We start from the raw sequence: 19,678 nt of genomic DNA on the forward strand, positions 1-19,678 counted from the left end.
ACAAACTAATCTATAATATGCAGTCTCTTTGTAACTCATCCAACAATATATTTTTTTAAATATGATAGTCACCTTGACTAGTAGCCAAATTAGTCTGAATGAAATTTGACCAAAGAACAAGCATGAGGCCATGGTGAACTTTTGAAGCTTTTATGCACAAAGTTAAGTGTTGACATTTCTAATCCACATTTAAAAGTATCTGTATGAGTAGCAGCTCTGGGATCCAGCGTTTTTTTTTTTTTTTTGATGAGAGAGGAGAAGAGGGAATAAAGAGTGATCGTTTGGAAAGGGAATAAGCAAAGTTTTTGCTTATGTATGGGTAGCAGAAACAGAACTTTGAAGGGTAAAATGTGTTTAGGCTTTGCGTTATTCACATTATATTCAAGTTTCTGAATAAACCTCCTAGGACAGCGTTTGTGTGTAAGGAGTGCTGAGAAGCTAACTACAGGGCAGATTCACCCACTTCACACATTTCTTTCTTTCTATAGGATAGAGAAGGTATTATGAACAGAATTCTGGGGAGAAATAAGGTTAGATTAATATAGAGCCCAACAAAATTAGTTTTTTTTTTTTTACAATTGCTGATGTTACCTGTTCCATTTTCAGGTGGCTTTGGCAGGGCAAATTATGTACAAGAATTCTGTCAAGAGGAGAAGCAGAGTTGAGATTGTCTACACGATCATTTGTTTTCATTTTCATTTTTCATTATTACTAAAAAGCAAAATTTCTGTAATACCGTCTTCTTTTATCTTACACTTTATTGCCTTTGCAACACATCTTTAATATATTCATTCTTAAACATAGACTCATGGTGATGGTAAGAATATGCCTGTGCCTTTTTTGAAGTTTTGTATTACATCACAGATCATACTCTCTCCAAATCTTTTCACATTTTCTACAGAGGCATTTTTGTTAAAATATATAATGAAAGGAAAGATATGTCCTATTTAGTTCTTTGAAATGTTAGCAGATTTAGATAGGTACAAATTTCTGTCTCAATAACGTTTATATGAGAAGGTCCCTTAGGTGGATCCAGCCATTCTGCATAATATGCTTGAGAGAGTTTTAGCGCAAAAGTGATTTAGAAGAAATTGAAATTCGCAAGCATTGAAAAGCCATTATTTTCTTTTACTTATTCATGGGAAGAGCACTGTCTGATTTTACAAAGTATTACCTAAGTTCTCTAAAAGTTATCCTGAATTTATGCTTAAGATTTAATAAAGTGTATTTCAAATTGTTTATATTTCTATGTGCCAAAGAACTTTTTCAAGCAAAAGTCAGTTTGATTCTTATAAAATATGGAAGCTCTGCTTACAGATTTTACTGAAACCTTATATCCAGTTCTGAAATTCTTAGCTCTCCAATCTATTCTGCATAGCATCGTGGTTATTATAGTTTATTGCTACCTCTTTTATATGTATGAAACCTCCTTTATATGCATGAGGGAGGTAGGAAAGGCCACCTTCTAAGCTAAACGCATTCAGTCAATCAGTTCTTAGCCTTGAACTCATTTTCTACACCATGGGGAAAATCCAGGGCTTTTTGCTTTGCTTATGGAAATTATCTTTTGACACCGGTGAACTTTTTTATTCTTTAGCAGAATGTTCATTTTCCAACCTAGTATTACAGCTGTGGTCCTCCCCGTCATCACAGGCACTGGCTTCCTGAAATTTTTCCACTGGTATATTAATATTAAAGGCTGTAACTTGCAGTCACACCAAGAAGTCACTGTCTTTATTTAGAGGTCCCTGTTAAAATCTAACAAATTACGTTTACTTATTTCCCACTCACTTTTCTCACCCCAGGGAGCTTCTTTCTTACTGAAAGAGAATGTGGGATTTTCCTGCTAAAATTGTGGGATTTTTACTTTATTCCAGTTTCCTCCCTACTTGTCAATCAGATCTCAAAGCTACACCAGTATGTTTGTGCTTGTAACCACATGTATGGGCTGTCTCAAGAGCTTTTTAATTTTGATTTGGGTATGTTTTTAATCTTTTTTTAAATTACACAACTGAAGTTAGCCTTTATATTTTTGTATTCGGTTTAGTGGGGTAACGCATTTAGCAATGTGTTCTAAACTTAGCATTTGGGGTGAATATCTTGCAATGTTTGAAGTGCAACATGTACCTAAAAACTCTTCATGTCTACAGATGGTGGCAGCAGAAGCAAAGGAGAACACTTCCCTTATGAACAAGAAATCAAGTTCTTTGCTAAAGTACAGTATACAGTCCATCCTGTATTTCCTTCAATATGTTTGTTTACCAGATATACTCTTTAGATCGTTGCCTCTTTATGGAATGCACTTGTCTACAAATGTGAATTCTACTCTAACTAAATATTCTGTGGCATGAAAATAACTGCATGGATCACGTGGGATAAATGTGCTCCCAGCACCTTTGGTCATGCTTTAACTCGCTCTGCTCTCCGTACCGTACTTCTCAAATGACTTTATCCTCCGTGAAGTCTGACTCAAAGTTCTCTTTTTTGGCTTTATCCTATGACATAAAGGAGAAACATCTATTTCCTAACATTTGAATATTGTTCTGATTTAAAATTTTTAGATGAATATTTCTTTGTTATAGAGGAAAAGCATGAGTTAATTTATCAGTGGGTATGTTATAAGAACCTATACTATAGAATCCTTGTGGGACCTGAATCCTACTCAGAAGAGGAAAACTGAGGCTCAGAGAGGATCAACTGCTCATATTTAGAGTATATCCCATGATTTTTATTTATTCCGTTTAATACGAATTTATCAAGAATTTGCTGTGTGCACACTCCAGCCAGTACGGGAAGGAGATGAAGAGTTGCAGAGTGTCCACATTGGGTCCATTCACGTACTCAGTGTTTACTCTGAGCCTAGTCTGTGCCATGCATGGAATTATGTCCTGGAGATTCACTAGCACAAAGACAGAATGCCCTTGGGAAGCTTTCCTATTTACAATATGTTTTAGTTAACCCGAAGACCTAATGATTTCCGCCCATTTCCTCTCAAAGTACTTGCATTTGGTGGTTATAGGTCATTTACAAAATGACATATTATGGGCTTCCCTGGTGGCGCAGTGGTTGAGAGTCTGCCTGCCGATGCAGGGGACATGGGTTCGTGCCCCAGTCCGGGAAGATCCCACATGCCGCGGAGCGGCTGGGCCCGTGAGCCATGGCTGCTGAGCCTGCGCGTCCGGAGCCTCTGCTCCGCAAAGGGAGAGGCCACAACAGTGAGAGGCCCGCGTACCAAAAAAAACAAAAAAACAGGAAAAAATGACGTATTATTTTGACTGATTAATATTTGGTTTCTATTATATGTTTTCAGAATTGTACCCTTTACTGTAAGGGAGATTTCTCTTGTCTTTTCTTTCCACTCAGTCTTGCACCCCAAATCTGTATCAGTCCTCTGAAGTCTGTCTTGGGCTGCACATTGCTGGTTATCTGTTCTGCTAGGATGTAATCGCCCTTGAGAACCCGTGATCAGAAGTGCTGTATTCATGGCCTCTAATCACACGTTTAAAATACATTCTTGTATTTCATTGCCTGTGCACGCAGCGCCCCTAGTGATTTTGTTTGCAGATGCATGCCTAATGTGGCTTAATTTCTACTAAGTCGATGATTCATTCATTCACATATTTATTGAGAACCTATTATATGTCAATCACTAAGTTCAGGCAGTGTCACCACTTCCTAGGAAGATCACTAAAAGCTTTTGTATTCCTATTAAAAAATATACCTACCTTGGAGGGGAAAAATGTATTTAGACAGACTTGAGTCTAAATCCTGGTAATGCCAGTTATTATTACTTTTTTCATTTATTTATTCAACAAATATTTATCTAGCGCTTGCTACAGGCTTGCAACAAGGTCCTAAGCGCTGGTGCATCAGTGGTAAATGAAACAGAGCAAGCAGTAGTCATAGAGGCCAGGAGAGGGCTTTAATGGGAAACAAACCCAGAAATGTTTCTTTCTCTTGTGTGCCTTAGAGACTCTTAGGGAGAGAGACTAACCCCAAAAATCATACATATAAAATATAAAATTGCAACTGATGTTCAAAGACCAGAGGATGCAGGGAGTTTATCTAGTTGACAGGCCAGCAAAGGCTTATCTGATGAAGTGCCACTGCGCTGAGGCCTGCAGGAGGAGTGAAGTGAGTGGGTTATGGGGTGTGGGGAGAGCATCTCAGACAGAGTGAATGGCAGGTACAAAGCCTGTGGACGGAGGAGGGGGAGGAATTGGCCAACAGCCATCAGGATTAGAGGGCAGAATCGGGAGGTGGGCTTTGACAGAGGCCAGGTAAGAGCTTTGTGCAGGTAGGTAAGCGGCAATGTGACTCTGAGTAAATCATTCACTTTCTACATCTCAATTTAATACCTAGAAATCAGGGATGATGGCCGCTACCGTACAGAGTGGTTATTGGGATACATGAAATGATAGCATGTCAGTTACAATCCTCAGACATGGTAGAGACTCAGTAGAAGGTCATCACTGATTATTTCTGAACCTTTCAGGCACGGAACTGCATGATGTGAAAATATTAAGACTGTTTCATTTTGAGAAAATATTGAGGCTAATTTCAAACCATTGAAAATCTGATGTGTTTTTTTTATAATTACACACATGCGCACACACACACACACACACACACACACACATAGGGACTGGAGACAGCAGAGTGAGACTTATGAGAGGCGTACTTTGAAATGGTGCTGACTGGCATGGCTGTGGCTATGGGGGACTTACTGCATGTGGACAGAACTCTGGCTGCTCTAAAAACTCAGCACTCATTCATCCCCCGGAAGAGTCCACTGTGTAGATCTGTTTTCTTTTCCTTTCTTTCAGGTTGTTCTTCCTTTAATTGATCAGTATTTCAAAAACCATCGTTTATACTTCTTATCTGCAGCCAGCAGACCTCTGTGTTCTGGAGGACATGCATCAAACAAAGAGAAAGAAATGGTGACTAGGTAAATAGCTATGAAAAATAAAGACTGTTGTTTAAGTGCATTTCCTTTTGAGAACGAGCATCTCAGGTTCTTGAAGCAGGATCACGCGAAGAGTTCCCACCCATGTTCCCCGGCCCCTGGCCCCTTGGAATCAAACACTATGAGAAGGATGGTTTTGGCAAGTTAATACATGTGTTCTAGGTGTTGAGTTTTCTTATATTTTACTGCTAAATGTAATGCTGAGTAGAAGGAACGAAATACCCAATGCAGAATCCACAAGTAGAGGCTGGAGAGGCAACAGTGCATTCGTATTTTTTGTTAAATGATACTTTTTAACATTGGATTCCTGAAAATGTATTCAAATCGAATGTTTTTGCCAGCCTGTATTTTTCAGCAGAATCTCATTTTCAGAAATTATAACTTTAAATTTTAAAAAATTATGAGCCACCTTGGGATAAAATGAAGTAAACATATATACTTTTTAAAGTTTTCTGCTCACACCAGTCAAGCCAGCATCCTAGCAGTGCTTTCTTATTTCTCTTTAAACCCAAGTATTCTTTGGAGATTTATTTGTGATTCTGCTGAGGATTTCAAGTTTGAGTCCTCAAAATTCTGCCAGCACTTAGTATACATGAGAATCAATTACTGAGAAAGCCTTCTTCTGTATTACATTGCACAGGAGTCCAAACCAACTTTTAGATTGTATTTGAAAAAACTTTCTATAAAAATGAGTACCCTGTATAAAGTAGAATACAGGCTTTCCTTGGTCTTGACATTTTTTAGTTATCTATTGCTGTTTAGCCGTATTATCACAAGTTTAACATCTTAAAAGAATATGCATTTATCATTTCACAGTATCTGTGGATCTGTCATCAGAGGCTTGCCTGGGAAACAAACCTCTTTTTTATTAAGACTTTTTCTAGAGCAATTTTAGATTCATAGCATAGACTTGACTTTAATGGTATGTTGAATGGCAGTGCAGTATCAGCCTATTGGACAGGGTGAGATGACATTGAATATAGACTGTTCCCAGAGGGTTCAGAGGAAGTAAGATTCCTGCGGGGCATAGCACTGGGGGTGGGATCTTAAGCTTATCTCTTTACTCAAATTTATTGTCTAATTGGTTGTCTACCAACAGGTAGATAGCCAATCATGTGATGTAAGATTGCAGCAGCATTAAAAATGTTTCCAAACTTCTTCAAATAATAAAGCTTCCTGTGAATTTGATAAAATGGATGACAGTTAAAATAACAGAGAATCCATTCCAGTAACTCACTTTGTTTCCACCAACTGTGTTACCAGAAGGAAAGGGAAGGAAGAGCAACTTTCCAAGATGCAGATAACCCCCTCCCCTTCCCCACTATGGCGTGGCCTTCCTTCCGCCTTCCCTAGGGGAGAGAGAGACCCATCTCTCCTCATTTCACACGCGCACTCATCCACACCACTGGCCCCATTGTTCCCCTGTGGATGGTGAGTGCTCACAGTAGCTGGAAAATGCCGCAACACCAAGTTATCATTAAACACTATGGAACCAAGGCTACTGCAAAGTCTCCTAGTCTTTCCTGGCCAGTTAACCTTTTGTAACAGAAACTTTGTTCCTAGAGGGTGTTGTTAATTTAATCACATTCATTAACATAAATCAAAATATAGTTGGAGAATATAGGGAAAAAAATGAAAAAAAATTATGCAAGCTCTGCTCTTTCCCTTCCCCTTTTATTGTGTCTTGTTTTCGCCATTCATTTTTCAGTTTTACTCTAAGAACTGTTCACTAACTACAGAAGTAACTAATTCTCCTTTACCAACTATATCCCTCATAGAAGAAATCAGAAGAACATCACGATTCTGTGCTAGCCTCCGTTGATGTAGTTTTGGGGCCTTTAATAACACTGCCCCAGTTTTTAATGATTTCATCTTCAATTTTTTTCTTCACTTCTTGGAAAGAGGGTTGGTAAGTTTTACTTCTCCCACTAGCACTTCCGCAAAAGGGAATGTATGCCATTAAAATTTAATGTATGCCATTAACATTCCAACACACAGGAATGAGAGACATAACAACAGAAGTAACTGATTTCTTCACAGTACTTTAATGCCAAACATAGCTAGAATTTATCCTCAGAAAAAAATCAGAGTTGAAAAATGAATAAAGTGATGGTAAATAAGTTATGGTACATGTTGTCCAGTCATTAAAATGGTGATGGGTACAAATACATGATAACTTAGGAAAATTATCACTTAAAAAATAAAACATTTGTTCAAATAGTATTGATTTGGATTTTTTAAAAGAACGTAAATTTTTATGTATAGAAAAGTACTGGTAAGGAATAAATTTAATGTTAATGGTGGTTTTCTTTAGGTAGTGCATTGTAGATTTTATATTACTATTTTTATGTGTTTTCCAAGTTTTTAAAATGAAAAAATCTTACTTTAATAATCATAAAGATATGTTTTAAAACAACCACCATCACTATCACATTAACAAAGACAAATTAAATAATTTGTTTGGCATGTTGAAACGGAATCACTGAAATTTGTAAATCTCTGATTTCTTACTACTTCAGTTAAATATTACTTCAATGAGTAAAATACGTAACAAATACGATAAAACAGGTTTAAAAAAAGAACTGGCCCTGCTACTGTGAATAAACAAACATACCTGTATACACGTGATGAGCATTGCCATGATCGTTTTAATTTGTATTTAACAGTTGGGTGTAGCAGTAGTTATGTGGATCTAAATTAATTTCTCCACAGTTAAAACCAGGTTGTTCCCATTAGTTGTTTAGAGACCTCCTGGTACTAGAAATTAGGTATCGAGCATTTCCTGTCTACAGTCAATATTCTCCTGTCCACAGAGGTGAGTGAGATGGGGCATCTGCACTCCAGGAGTATACGTGACAGTGGCTAAGTGTATGGGAATAAATATTGTTCCAGCAGCAGAAAGCTGAGCGGTGCTCTAGGAGTCAAAGTAAAGTAAGAACCCCTTAGATGGGTATGGGTGGGCTAGAGATTTATGGAAGTCATGACATTCAAAGCTGATCTTAAAAAATACGTAGGTCAGAGATTAAGAAAAAGGTATATTTTTTAGATAACAACGTACAGCGTAGAAACTGGTCATTTAGGAGAAATATAGGTTATGTAGGTTCATGATGGAACACTGTAATTGAGAGTAACTGTCAAAATATCTTTATTCTTTTTACTTAATTCATTAACATTAAGAAGCCATTGACGCTTTTTAAATAGAAGAATGAGGACAGTCTGGGAGCATAAGTAGGACTGATAAGAGTAGCATGGCTGGGAAGCCATGGCAGGCGTTAGGAGCTATGGCAGGGATGCAAGCTCTTGTAACAGAAGTGCTGCTTCCAGTAGGTGGTGCTACCCGTGGGTTTGTTCAGCAAGTATTCTGAATGCCCCGTGGGTACAAGGTGCTGTCCTAGGTCTGAGGATAAACACACAGATACAACAGCACAGTTCCCAACTTTAATGGACTTAAAAGGATAGCTGAGGAGACACATACGTATAGAGCTAACCATGAACTATGTTGTGATGAGTGTAAATGGGCCATATATAAAGTGCTGGGAGTGTAAATGCAGGAGATGTAAATGCAGAGAGGGGCTGCGTCTGAGAAACACGGAAGAGGGAAGATAAGCATGCCTTGGGAATGAGTCCTATCTCAAGTAGAAAGGAGGAGGCCAACCTGGGGCTGAAGTTTCAGTGCTGAGTGGTTGGAACAATATTGGTCTCACTAGCGAAAACAAGAAACTTCAGAAGAACTAGTTTTGAGAAGAAGAGTTTAAATTTGGTTAAAGAGGTACCATATGGAAGGATAAAGTACTAACAGGTCATTCAGCTGGAGATATCCAGCAGAAAGTGGGAAGTAGGTGTTTGGTGTTGGAGAGATCAGGGCAAGAAATGACATATTTGGGGATAATCTATACCCATCTCCTGCTCGAAGCTCTGAAAGCAGATGAAACTAAGGGAGAATCGGAGAGAAGCTGAAAGGTCTGAACCAAAACTTGGAGAATTATTACCTTTCCAGGGTTTTCAGAAGTGGATCTTTGAAGAATAGAGAGAACAATTAATTAGAGAGGAAGTGGGAAGTAATACTGTAAAACAGAAACCAGAGTTTCACAGATTTAAGTAGTTAATGATGCCAAGTACTGTGGAGAGCTAGCTCTCCAGGATGGAGATGGAAAAGGAGGTTATTAGATTTGCTACTTAGAGGGTACTGAGAACTTCAAAAGAGTGTTTTTCAGGAGAGCGATGAGGTGGAAAGCAAACTCACAAGGCAATGAGTCAGGGAGGAAACTGCAGAATGAATTCTTAAGAATGTTAATAATGAAGGGATATAGAGAAAGGGGATAACGGGATTATGGAAATTGTCCTTAGAAAAACTACGGGCCAAAGTTTATAATAATCAAACCTTAGAGTCTGCACAGAAGCTACACCCTGAAAGAGGGTGGCACTGGAAGGGAGAGAGATACGATTTGTCTTTTATTAGGACCTAGCTTTCTATATATCTGTATGTCTCTCTGGTGGCACATCTGTTACTAATTAGGAACACCTAGAGTTAGGAAGCAGCTGATATCATAAGAAGTCATTTTTTTCGGAGAGATTCTCCAACATAAATGTGCTCAGGATACAGAGCAATTCTGTTTCCTATCACCGCAAAACACCCCGGGTCTAGATTAAAACATAATTCTAGTATTATAAATTCATAATTCAAATTCATAGGTTAAAAACGTAATCCTAGTATTATAAATACAACATCATCGCAGAATGTTTCACTCTGGATACTAGAGAGTGTCAGCGAGTAAGAGGTAAAAGATGTCGCTTAAAATAGACTAGATTCCAAGAATCCAAAGTGTGTACAATTCTAAGGTGTAATCACTCTTTACATGGAGACAGATCCCTGTTAACACACAGAAAGCTCAGTGAATGAGGGCACCTGGAGAAAGTTGCTTTTGTTTTATTGTCTTTGTTCATTTCAATTATAGCCTAAAGATAAATAATGCTGCTCTGGGGTGGGGGGGGGCTAATGTCTAATCTTATGTCTAACATCTACTTGAATAGATCATTGTTTGAAAAATATTTAGCACTGATAAGAGATTTCCCAAGACCTCGAAGTCACTTAAGCACTTGCAGATGAATGTCTTCTTGGAAAAGCTACCCCATGCCCTATATAATTAATTTTCACCAATACGTTATTTCACATTGTTACCGAAGTGAGAGATGATGGCCAAAGCCTACTGTAATAAAAGTGGTCCACAAAAGTGGTCCACTGTAATAAAAGTGATCCTGACTCCTTTCTCCCATTCTGCCGTGAGCAGTTGCCACCATTGATTCCATGGCATAGAGCCTGTCTCCCCAGTCCTGACGAGTGTACATCTGCACGCTGCTGGTGATGGGAAAGCTTTGCAAGAGAGGATGGGGCAGTGAGGACATAGCTGTCATCATGATTGGGAAAATCAAGCTGAGTGGGGGGGGTGCTGTACAAATGGATTTTCAAGGTTAGAGCTTTGGTAGGTTCTGGCTGTGGACCACCAGTGCTCTCTGAGGGTTCAGAAGAGTGTTGGATAGAAGTGAAAAGAGTGTCAGTTGTAATATGGGAGGTTAAGTGTCCTGGTAGATATTTGCAGATGGCCCCTGGCTGGGAGGGGACTTCTTTGAGCTTGGGTTGGGAGTAGTGAAGGAACACGTGGTGTTAGAAAAGGCTTCTTGGAGTAAACATGTCTGAGCTGAATCCTGAGGGATGTTTAGAAGAGATTATAGCATGAAACTGAGTGTTCCTAAAAATAGGGCCCAGCAAGAAAGCCACCAGACTGCCTGGTGACAGGCGTGACAGGACAAGAATGGGTATTGTCCAGGCTCTGGGCTGTGATCCAAGCATTAGTGCGTACCAATGCCATCATGTTGAGTGCTGGGTCCCTTTATGTGGAATCTCCCATTGGTGACCACCAGGAAGGACATGAAGACCCAGGAACTTAGTCTAGAGGAAATAAATGTTCAACTCATGAATTAGCATTAGAAGCCCTTTAAGTTATCACATCTGTAACGTTTTTCTCTGAGGGATTATCAGTTGTTTAAATTCTCTCTCTAGTTCATTGTGTTCAGATTCACTGGATGCTTTGGTATATGTGTAAAGGGTGTGGTCAAGGTCAGGGAGAAGGAAAGGCCAAATGATAAAACATACTAAAAGTAAACATTTTATGCCCAAAGCACCATACTTCCATTGTTAAATAATATCCATAACAACAAATTTCTAGAACCTCAGTAGTACTTTGGGGCAGATAAAATTAAAGTTTTCTCCTTGTGGTTTTCTAGTAGTTATATTCTTACGGGGTTCATATAGATTGCTTTTATATTAATTAGCTTTGCTTTCAATTTTTTTTTGGTTCCTTATAATATGTGCTTTTTTAACCATGTTTGTTAAAGATATGCACTCAAAGACTCTTTCTTTAATATCTTTACTCCACATTCTGCTCAGATAATTGATTCTTTCTGCGTGACATCATGTTGCTTTTTTCCGGCTCATATATCAGCTGTTTATTTTTCTTTTTTTCTTCTTCTTCTTTTTTGTTTTATTTTAATTTAATTTCTCCCTGTCTTTTCTACCTTCCCTTCCCCTCTTCCCTTTTCTCTTTTGTTTTTCTTTTGTCTTCAGCCTATTCTGCAAACTTGGAGTTCTTGTCAGGCATAGGATTTCACTATTTGGTAAGGAGACCCTTGAACAAATACTAGCATGGCCATCACTTGGTTTTCTTTGCCATTTTTGCACTGTGTTGTGTGCTGCTATGTTGCATGAATGCATGTTTGCATGGCTGGATGCATGGTCGTCATAGGCCAAGGTAAGGTCCTCAAGGTTGTTTATAAGTAGCGTTACCTATGGTGAAATTGAAGACTGTAACTTTATATTCTAGTCCAAAGCACACTTGAAAATCAAAAGGTTATATTATTAAAGGCCAAATGAATGAAAATGGCAGCTTCTGCCATATTTTATTTCAGAGGGGTGAAGCCAAACTGGGCCTCTGAATTTGTGTTTGGTTATCTCTTATAGGTAAAGTAATGAGCTGTTATACACCAACAATTTTTAACTGCACTCTTTTAATGCTCTTGACTACAGATTTGCATGTCGACTGTATTCCAGACACTGGAGCTTCATAGTAGAGACAGTGAGGCCTGGATTTGGCAAAAGCGACTTTTCTAGTACCCCTCACCCCATGGTAGTCAGTTTTTGTTCATTTCTGAGAATTCACGTAGCTGAAAGTCATGTTCCCAAACACTTGCTTTCAAAGAGCCTTGCAGGGCGGTCACTCACTTTCCACAGACTCTCCTTGCCGTGGGGCTTTAAGACTTCATAGCAGTCGGCAGAGTTTATGTCTTACGCTTTCCTGCATCCGGCTTCGTAACTGCCAAGGCAAATTTTAGCTCAATGCTCTATAGGTTTTGAGACAGCGTCGGGGTGACTGCAGTAAGAAAACATTGAGTGTACTGATAGAGATGTTATAAGTCCCATTCCATTCACAGGAAGACCTAAGGATTAAGTCATTTCTATAAAAGCCACAGTGGATAAGCTGAGAACTAGGTACATGTACGTGTGTGTATGTGTATATATATGCAAATAACTTTTACATTCTTTACATTTTTTGAGAAATGATAGTTTCTGGATGTGACTACTTAATGCTCTATTTGCTTTCTAATATTGTTCTATCCAGTATTTGGGTGTTTTTAAGATATATTTCTCATAAATTGCCTGAGTTCTTGCATTATTGTTTCAGTTATCCAAAATTAACGGGGAAATTGTCTTCAGAAAGCTCTCCTAAGTTGGCTGGCTTTTGTTTGACTTCTCTTCATCGTAGAAAAACTTCTATGAAAATTGTTCAGACAGAGCTTTTGTATACTCCTTAACCTTCTCATGATAGAGGAAGGCTCTGATGGGGACCCCATAAAAATACTTGCTGTTGTGCTCTCTCTAGCTTCTTACCTATTTTAACTTCTAGGTTTCCCATGTTATGTTTTGCTATAATTTTATTTTTAAAATTTTTGAGGCATTCCATATATACGACAGAGTACACAGATCTTGAGAACAGCTTGATGACATAGCTTGATGAGATTTTACATGTATCTGCCCGTTTTCTCAGGTCGAGACACAGAACATTTTCAGCATCCCAGAAGCCTGCCTTGTGCCATTTTGCGATTTATAACCCTCTGCAAAGGAACGATATGTAAACTAATCTACTGGTCTACTGATGTAGACTTCCATTACCATGTATTAATTGTACCTGTTGTTTAATCTCTCTTTTCCCTTTGAATATATTAAGGGTTCAGTAGTTGAAGATAAATGCATAATATAACTTGTCATACCAGTCAGAGGAGAAGAACTGGATTTTAACATTCATTCCGTCTCTCTGTGATTCTTGTATTTCATTTAGGAATCATTGCATGTTAAATCCCTTTGCCTTTAAATACTATTATTTTTAACAGGAATTTATTGGAGAGCTACTATGTATCTTTATCTCAAAAGCATATTTTAATGCAGTCTTTATATTATTCTAGTGTCTTATTATTGTTTCAAATTTGCTTAGGCATTTGCCTGTAAAACAATACAGACTTCAAGAAGCTTTTATTAATCAAACATACTCTAATACAGACTTGTCAAAGTGTTAGCATGTTAAGTCTTAGACACGTAAACTTTACATGTTACAGTTACAGCGTGGTTTTAGATGTTAACATGATGTCCTGGAGAGAATAATGGGCTTTGAATCAGAAAACCTGTATGTAAGTCCTCTATTTGCAACTAAACCAGCTGAATGATTTGGACAAGGGACTTAACTTCTCTGAACCTTTGTTTTTTGGTTTGTTTGGGTTTTTTTCATTTTTAAACTAGATTAAAATAACTACTAACTTTAGAGATCTATTGCATGTATAAAATCTCATATGACATGATGAATGTTGAAGTGCTATGTAAACTGTAACAGTACAGCTTTCAAATCTAAGGTATTCTTAGTCTTATTTCTACAGCTTTTATTTAGATAAATCAAATTACATACGCACTAAACTAGGGAACTTGGTTATTTAAAATACATGCGCCATGAAGCCTTTATAATCTAGCCATTTCCAGATCAAAGCAGAAGTTGTATAATCCAAGTATTTACTTTTTGATATATCAATTATACCGTTGTGGATTTTCCTGAAGAGAGAGAGACCTAACAGCATATGTACAGTGGTCTTTTGTAAATACATAGACATATTAATCTCTTTTATTTTTTCTTTCGCCCTGCCTTTACATTATTTTTTTTTCTGTATTCTGGCAGACATTAACTGATGATCAAAATGTTTTTCCTGTGCTTAGTTCAAAAAATTGTTTCATGACCTAGCCTAAGAATAAAGTAAGACAGAAGTGAAAGTTGAGGTTAACAAAGAAATACTTGGGCTTCGTGTCAAGGAGCAAAAATACAGAAAGAGATACATTAACCAGAAACATGTCAGCAAGGTGGGATTGGAGACAAGAGGGAAGCATTAAAATAAACTAGATGAGCTTCTCTGGTGGCGCAGTGGTTGAGAGTCCGCCTGCCGATGCAGGGGACACGGGTTCGTGCCCTGGTCCGGGAAGATCCCACATGCCGTGGAGCGGCTGGGCCCGTGAGCCATGGCTGCTGAGCCTGCCCGTCCGGAGCCTGTGCTCCACAACGGGAGAGGCCACAACAGTGAGAGGCCCGCGTACCGCAAAAAACACACAAAAAACAAAAGTCAAAATTCTTGTCCTGGTGGTGGTCGTTGTGGGGAGCTGAGTATGATCAGTAATGGAATATTTATTCCAAGGTGTCTGCCAGATTGTAGCTGTTCAGAAATTTTTCTGATATGTAAAGTGAGGATTCCCCAAACTTGAACTTCTATATTTATGTATATCTTTTATCTACTTTAAAATATTTTCTCTATGTTGAAGCACACGAAGAATTAAAGAGAGATGAGTCATGTTTTTATTCCTCATATATTCTTTTGAAGGTGTGTAAACCATTTCCTTTTATCTTAGAAAAAGGTAGGGTTTTAAAAAAGGGGAACAAGCCATATTCCCTACAGAACAGTAGTTCTGGGGTATCTATTAAAATACTTTATAGAAAAAATTAGTAAGGAAGATAGCATCTATTTTATATTAGGCTTCCCTTTTGACTTCTGAAATGCTTGTGATTGCAAGTTGGTGCACGCTTGTATTTTGGAGAATCAGGATGGGGTAAGACGCAGGCAGGTTGACAAGGAATAAGGATCCCATTTGCCGTTTTCAAGGACACATTATTGACTAACGAAATATTGCTTTTAATCCTACCATTTTCGCCCACTTATGCTAAGTGAAAATTCTGTCTTTCTAACTGCCTAATTTTAAAGCATTTAGAGGATACTTAAGTCCTACTATTATAGCCTATTTTTAGACTTTCAGTCATTTGCAGCGGAAAGAGAATCTGCTAACCAGAGCTGCAGCAGGGATAGTGATGGTGGCACAGGTGTGTGTGTATCAAGACTTCTTAACGGCTTTCTTTTTACATGTGAAAATGAATCGAATGCCTTAATGACATTCATTTTGTGCATTCTTTCAATAACCAGTTTTGTGTCTGCTGTGTGTGAACATTCTCTTAGCCTGTGAGGATAGACAAGTGCAGATTTCTTTCCCTCTCTGCTGCTACCACCCCATGCCAATCTACAGGTGTCTCTTACCTGTATGCCTCCATAAACATACTCACCCTTCTCTTAGAATTCCCTCTTGCCCTTCTAAACTGTGCCCCAAAGCAATCATATCTCTCCCCCTCCCCAACCAAAAACCAAAACAGAACAACAAAATGGTCTCATCACTGAATACACTCCTGTGGAGCCAGTGGCTTCCCATTTCTCTGTAGTAAAGATCAGAATTCTTCATCTGGCCACATAGTGTTTGATAGTCTGTCCCCTGTGTACCCCTGCATCCTCATTTCCCAGCATGCTCTGACTTCCTCATGATGCCTCAGCTTAAGCAGCCTTCTCTCTGCTTCATGAAAATGTATTCCTTTCTGCCCAGGGCCTTTGCACATGCTGTAATTACTGACGGAGATGGGATCCCATACACCACATGCCCCTCTCCAGTCCCTCACACCCACAATGGGGTTAACTACTAATCCTTCACATTTCAACCCAAATAGTATTCTCTCAGGAAAACCATCCCCAACCTCCCTGATTATACTCTCTCCTTCTACTATTATAACTTTCTCATAGCTCTGCTTACTTTTCCTTCATCTCACTGATGATGTTACAAGATTAACTTCTTTCTCTGGCCCAAAACTCAGCCCTTCGAGGGCTTATTTTTGTATCCTCAGAGCCCAGCAGGAAGTCTGGTGCATAGTGGCTCTTTTATAAATATCTGATGACTGAATTAATCAACCAACCAGGTCCTACCTTTAAGAAGTCTACAGTCTAACAGAGAAGATAGATAAGTCAGCAGATGCTTACTACAATGAGATGAGTGCTATCAATTTGAATTTTCTTACATTCATGAATAACCCAGACTTTACATTTTTTTCCTTGAGAATATTAGGAAAAATATAATATCCACTTATGTCATAGTTTATGAGAATCACATTTTTAAAAAATTCCTTAAGTGGTCCATGAAAACACTTAGGGCACTTACATTGAAAAGGAAGTAACACATGATTAATGACTTTTCAAACAATCATTAAAGTCTACCAGCTATGATACTTTCAGTTCGAGGAACTATTTGAGAAGGCTGGCACAAAATAGTTATCATTTAGAGGCTTTTTCTACTTATCTGTTTTCTGGTGAGTTTTTGTTTTTCAATTTTTAAATTTTTAAAAAATTTATATTTTTTTAACATCTTTATTGGAGTATAATTGCTTTACAATGGTGTGTTAGTTTCTGCTTTATAAGTGAATCAGTTATACATATACATATGTCCCCATATCTCTTCCCTCTTGCATCTCCCTGCCTCCCACCCTCCCGATCCCACCCCTCTAGGTAGTCACAAAGCACCGAGCTGATCTCCCTATGCAATGCAGCTGCTTCCCACTAGCTATCTATTTTACGTTTGGTAGTGTATATATGTCCTTGCCACTCTCTCACTTTGTCCCAGCTTACCCTTCCCCCTCCCCGTATCCTCAAGTCCATTCTCTAGTAGGTCTGCATCTTTATTCCCATCTTGCCCCTAGGTTCTTCATGACCTTTTATTTTTTTTTTACATTCCATATATGTGTGTGAGCATACGGTATTTGTTTTTCTCTTTTTGACTTACTTCACTCTGTATGACAGTCTCTAGGTCCATCCACCTCACTACAAATAACTCAGTTTCGTTCCTTTTATGGCTGTGTAATATTCCATTGTATGTATGTGCCACATCTTCTTCATCTATTCATCTGTTGATAGACACTTAGGTTGCTTCCATGTCCTGGTTATTGTAAATAGAGCTGCAATGAACATTTTGGTAGAGGCCTTTTCTACTTTCCTGTTTTCTGGTGAGTTTTTAACATAGCAAGACAGTTAATTGTCTAGAGACACCCAGATTTACTGGAGACTTTCCAAATTTGATGACAGACAGATTCCTAGGAATGCCTGGAATAAAGCAAGCATTTTGCAACATTATGAGCCTCAAACTCCAACATTCCTTCTGGTTGACCTCAGTGACCTTAGAACATCATTAGTACAGCTCCCACATTAGCTTCAGGAATACTGGACAAGTATTATTATCATGTGCTTAAATGAAACAATAGGCCTTGTTAAAGTATTCGTTTTTTCCTCTAGACGAGTATGAATGATTAAACTGGTACCTAAATCTTAATGTTAATTTTAAAAGAGTTTTAATAGTAAATAAAGTAATATAGTGAATTCTATCAATTGGTATCTCTCCGTGATGAAAAAATTAGTGGAATAAGTTTATGTTGACTCTTCTGTTATCCCCAACCCCAAACCCTCTTCATGTGTTTAAATGAGGGGCTATCTTGTATCAGGAGACATTAGAAAATTAGTACAGTCATCCCTCCTTATCCACAGGCCCTGCATCCATGGATTCAACCAATCGGGGATCAAAAATATTTTTTAAAAAATTCCAGAAAGTTCCAGAAAACAACACTTGAAATCGCCATCCTTCAAAAATACGTGCATAGCATTTACTTTGTATTATGTATTTTAAGTAATCTAGAGATAATTTAAAGTATAAAGGAGGATGTGTGTAGGTTATATGCAAATACTATGCCATTTTATACAAGGGACTTGAGTATCCTTGGATTCTTGGTGTTGGGGGAGAGTCTTGGAATCAATCCCCTGCAGATACTGAGGAATGACTGTATGTGTTTGTATTATCCCTAAAAAGGTTCACATTGTGCTTGTGTTGTTTAATAGGACACGTATAATGAAAGGAAAGTCATTTAAAGCACTAAGAATCTCTGAGGATAGTGCATGTGTGAGAACTGAACGTGTCACTATTTTGAGAATGTCATGGTTTAAATTTAAAAAGCACAATCTGTTAGAAAATTATATATAACTTTATGTCAGTAAGCCTGAAGGTTAAATAAAATGGATGATAGTCAAGGAAAATAGGAGAAATAAGTAGCACAATCTGCTACTTTAAAAAAATTTTTATTTTATATTGGAGTATAGTTGATTAACAATGTTGTGTTAGTTTCAGGTGCACAGCAAAGTGATTCAGTTATATATATACATGTATCTATTCTTTTTCAAATTCTTTTCTCATTTAGGTTATTACAGAATGTTGAGCAGAGTTCCCTGTGCTATACAGTACGTCCTTGTTGGTTATCTATTTTGAGTATGGTATTCATCACTAGAGGATCCTTAAGGTCTTATCTAACTTAAAGATTCTGTAGTTTTATGACAGTGTGTATGATAAAGGCAAGAGTTTCCTGGATTAGAGTTGCTATAAATAACCTAATTCTTATCAGACTCAGAATGAAAATAATATATAATATTATTTGAAAATAATAATGAAAATAATATCAGAAGATTGTATTAGAGAGATAGATACTTCTTTCATTTCAACGTATTACTCTGAGAGAATTTCCTGACTTTGAGACAAATGAATAGAATATGTAATATATATTCTAAGTTTAACTGAAACTTCTCACCAAGTTAGGGACTCAGTAATTTTATTCTTTTCAATATCACTGACTTCAGAAGTAATAAAATCTTTGACAGCCTTCAATTTCTGTCTCTTCATAATTTTGAGAGAAATTTGCATCTTCTAGCATAATTTTATTTCATGTTATTAATAAGGATTTTTCCAAGATTAATCATTTCTTCAAAGAAGAAAATATAATGAGATATTGTGTCAAGAGCCATGCTAGAAAAAGTAAAGAAGAAGAATAAAAATTAGAATGACTGTTACTGTTTTCCCAGAAGAGAGAAACTTAACATTCTGAGAATTCTCAATATATCAGATTATAAAACAAGTGGTACGTGATATATCAAATTTTGGATGACATTGAAAACTCCTGAATTATAGAAATCTTACATTAAAAACCACAAAACGGTTTTGGGATTAAGATACAAGAAGGATATTTTGGCTCTTAACAGCGTTAGCTTTGTTGTTTTTATTATTTAGAGAGTTGTATTATTTTGTGAGAATTGGTAACAATGTTTTTAAAAACCCAGTGCTTGCTGTATGTTGTTATTAGATTCAGGTATGAGCTGTGATTTTAATTTTGTACCTTTTATGCTTACACACACACACACACACACACACACACACACACACACACACACACA

At 37.6% G+C, this 19,678-nt stretch overlaps 1 protein-coding gene across 1 annotated transcript in view; it reads left to right on the forward strand.

Annotated features, from left to right (window-relative positions):
• RYR2 (ryanodine receptor 2) overlaps positions 1–19,678 on the forward strand; it is a 509,874-nt gene that overhangs the window by 356,105 nt on the left and 134,091 nt on the right. Inside the window, exons 62-64 of the mRNA XM_027091861.1 lie at positions 2,151–2,215; positions 4,827–4,948; positions 11,589–11,638. Of these exons, the coding sequence (XP_026947662.1) occupies positions 2,151–2,215; positions 4,827–4,948; positions 11,589–11,638 (237 nt within the window). The remainder of the gene's footprint in view (positions 1–2,150; positions 2,216–4,826; positions 4,949–11,588; positions 11,639–19,678) is intronic.

The sequence above is a fragment of the Aethalodelphis obliquidens genome, unplaced genomic scaffold (genome assembly GCF_003676395.1).
Source record: "Aethalodelphis obliquidens isolate GAN/ISIS:26980383/991018 unplaced genomic scaffold, ASM367639v1 scaffold73, whole genome shotgun sequence".
NCBI lineage: Eukaryota > Metazoa > Chordata > Mammalia > Artiodactyla > Delphinidae > Aethalodelphis > Aethalodelphis obliquidens.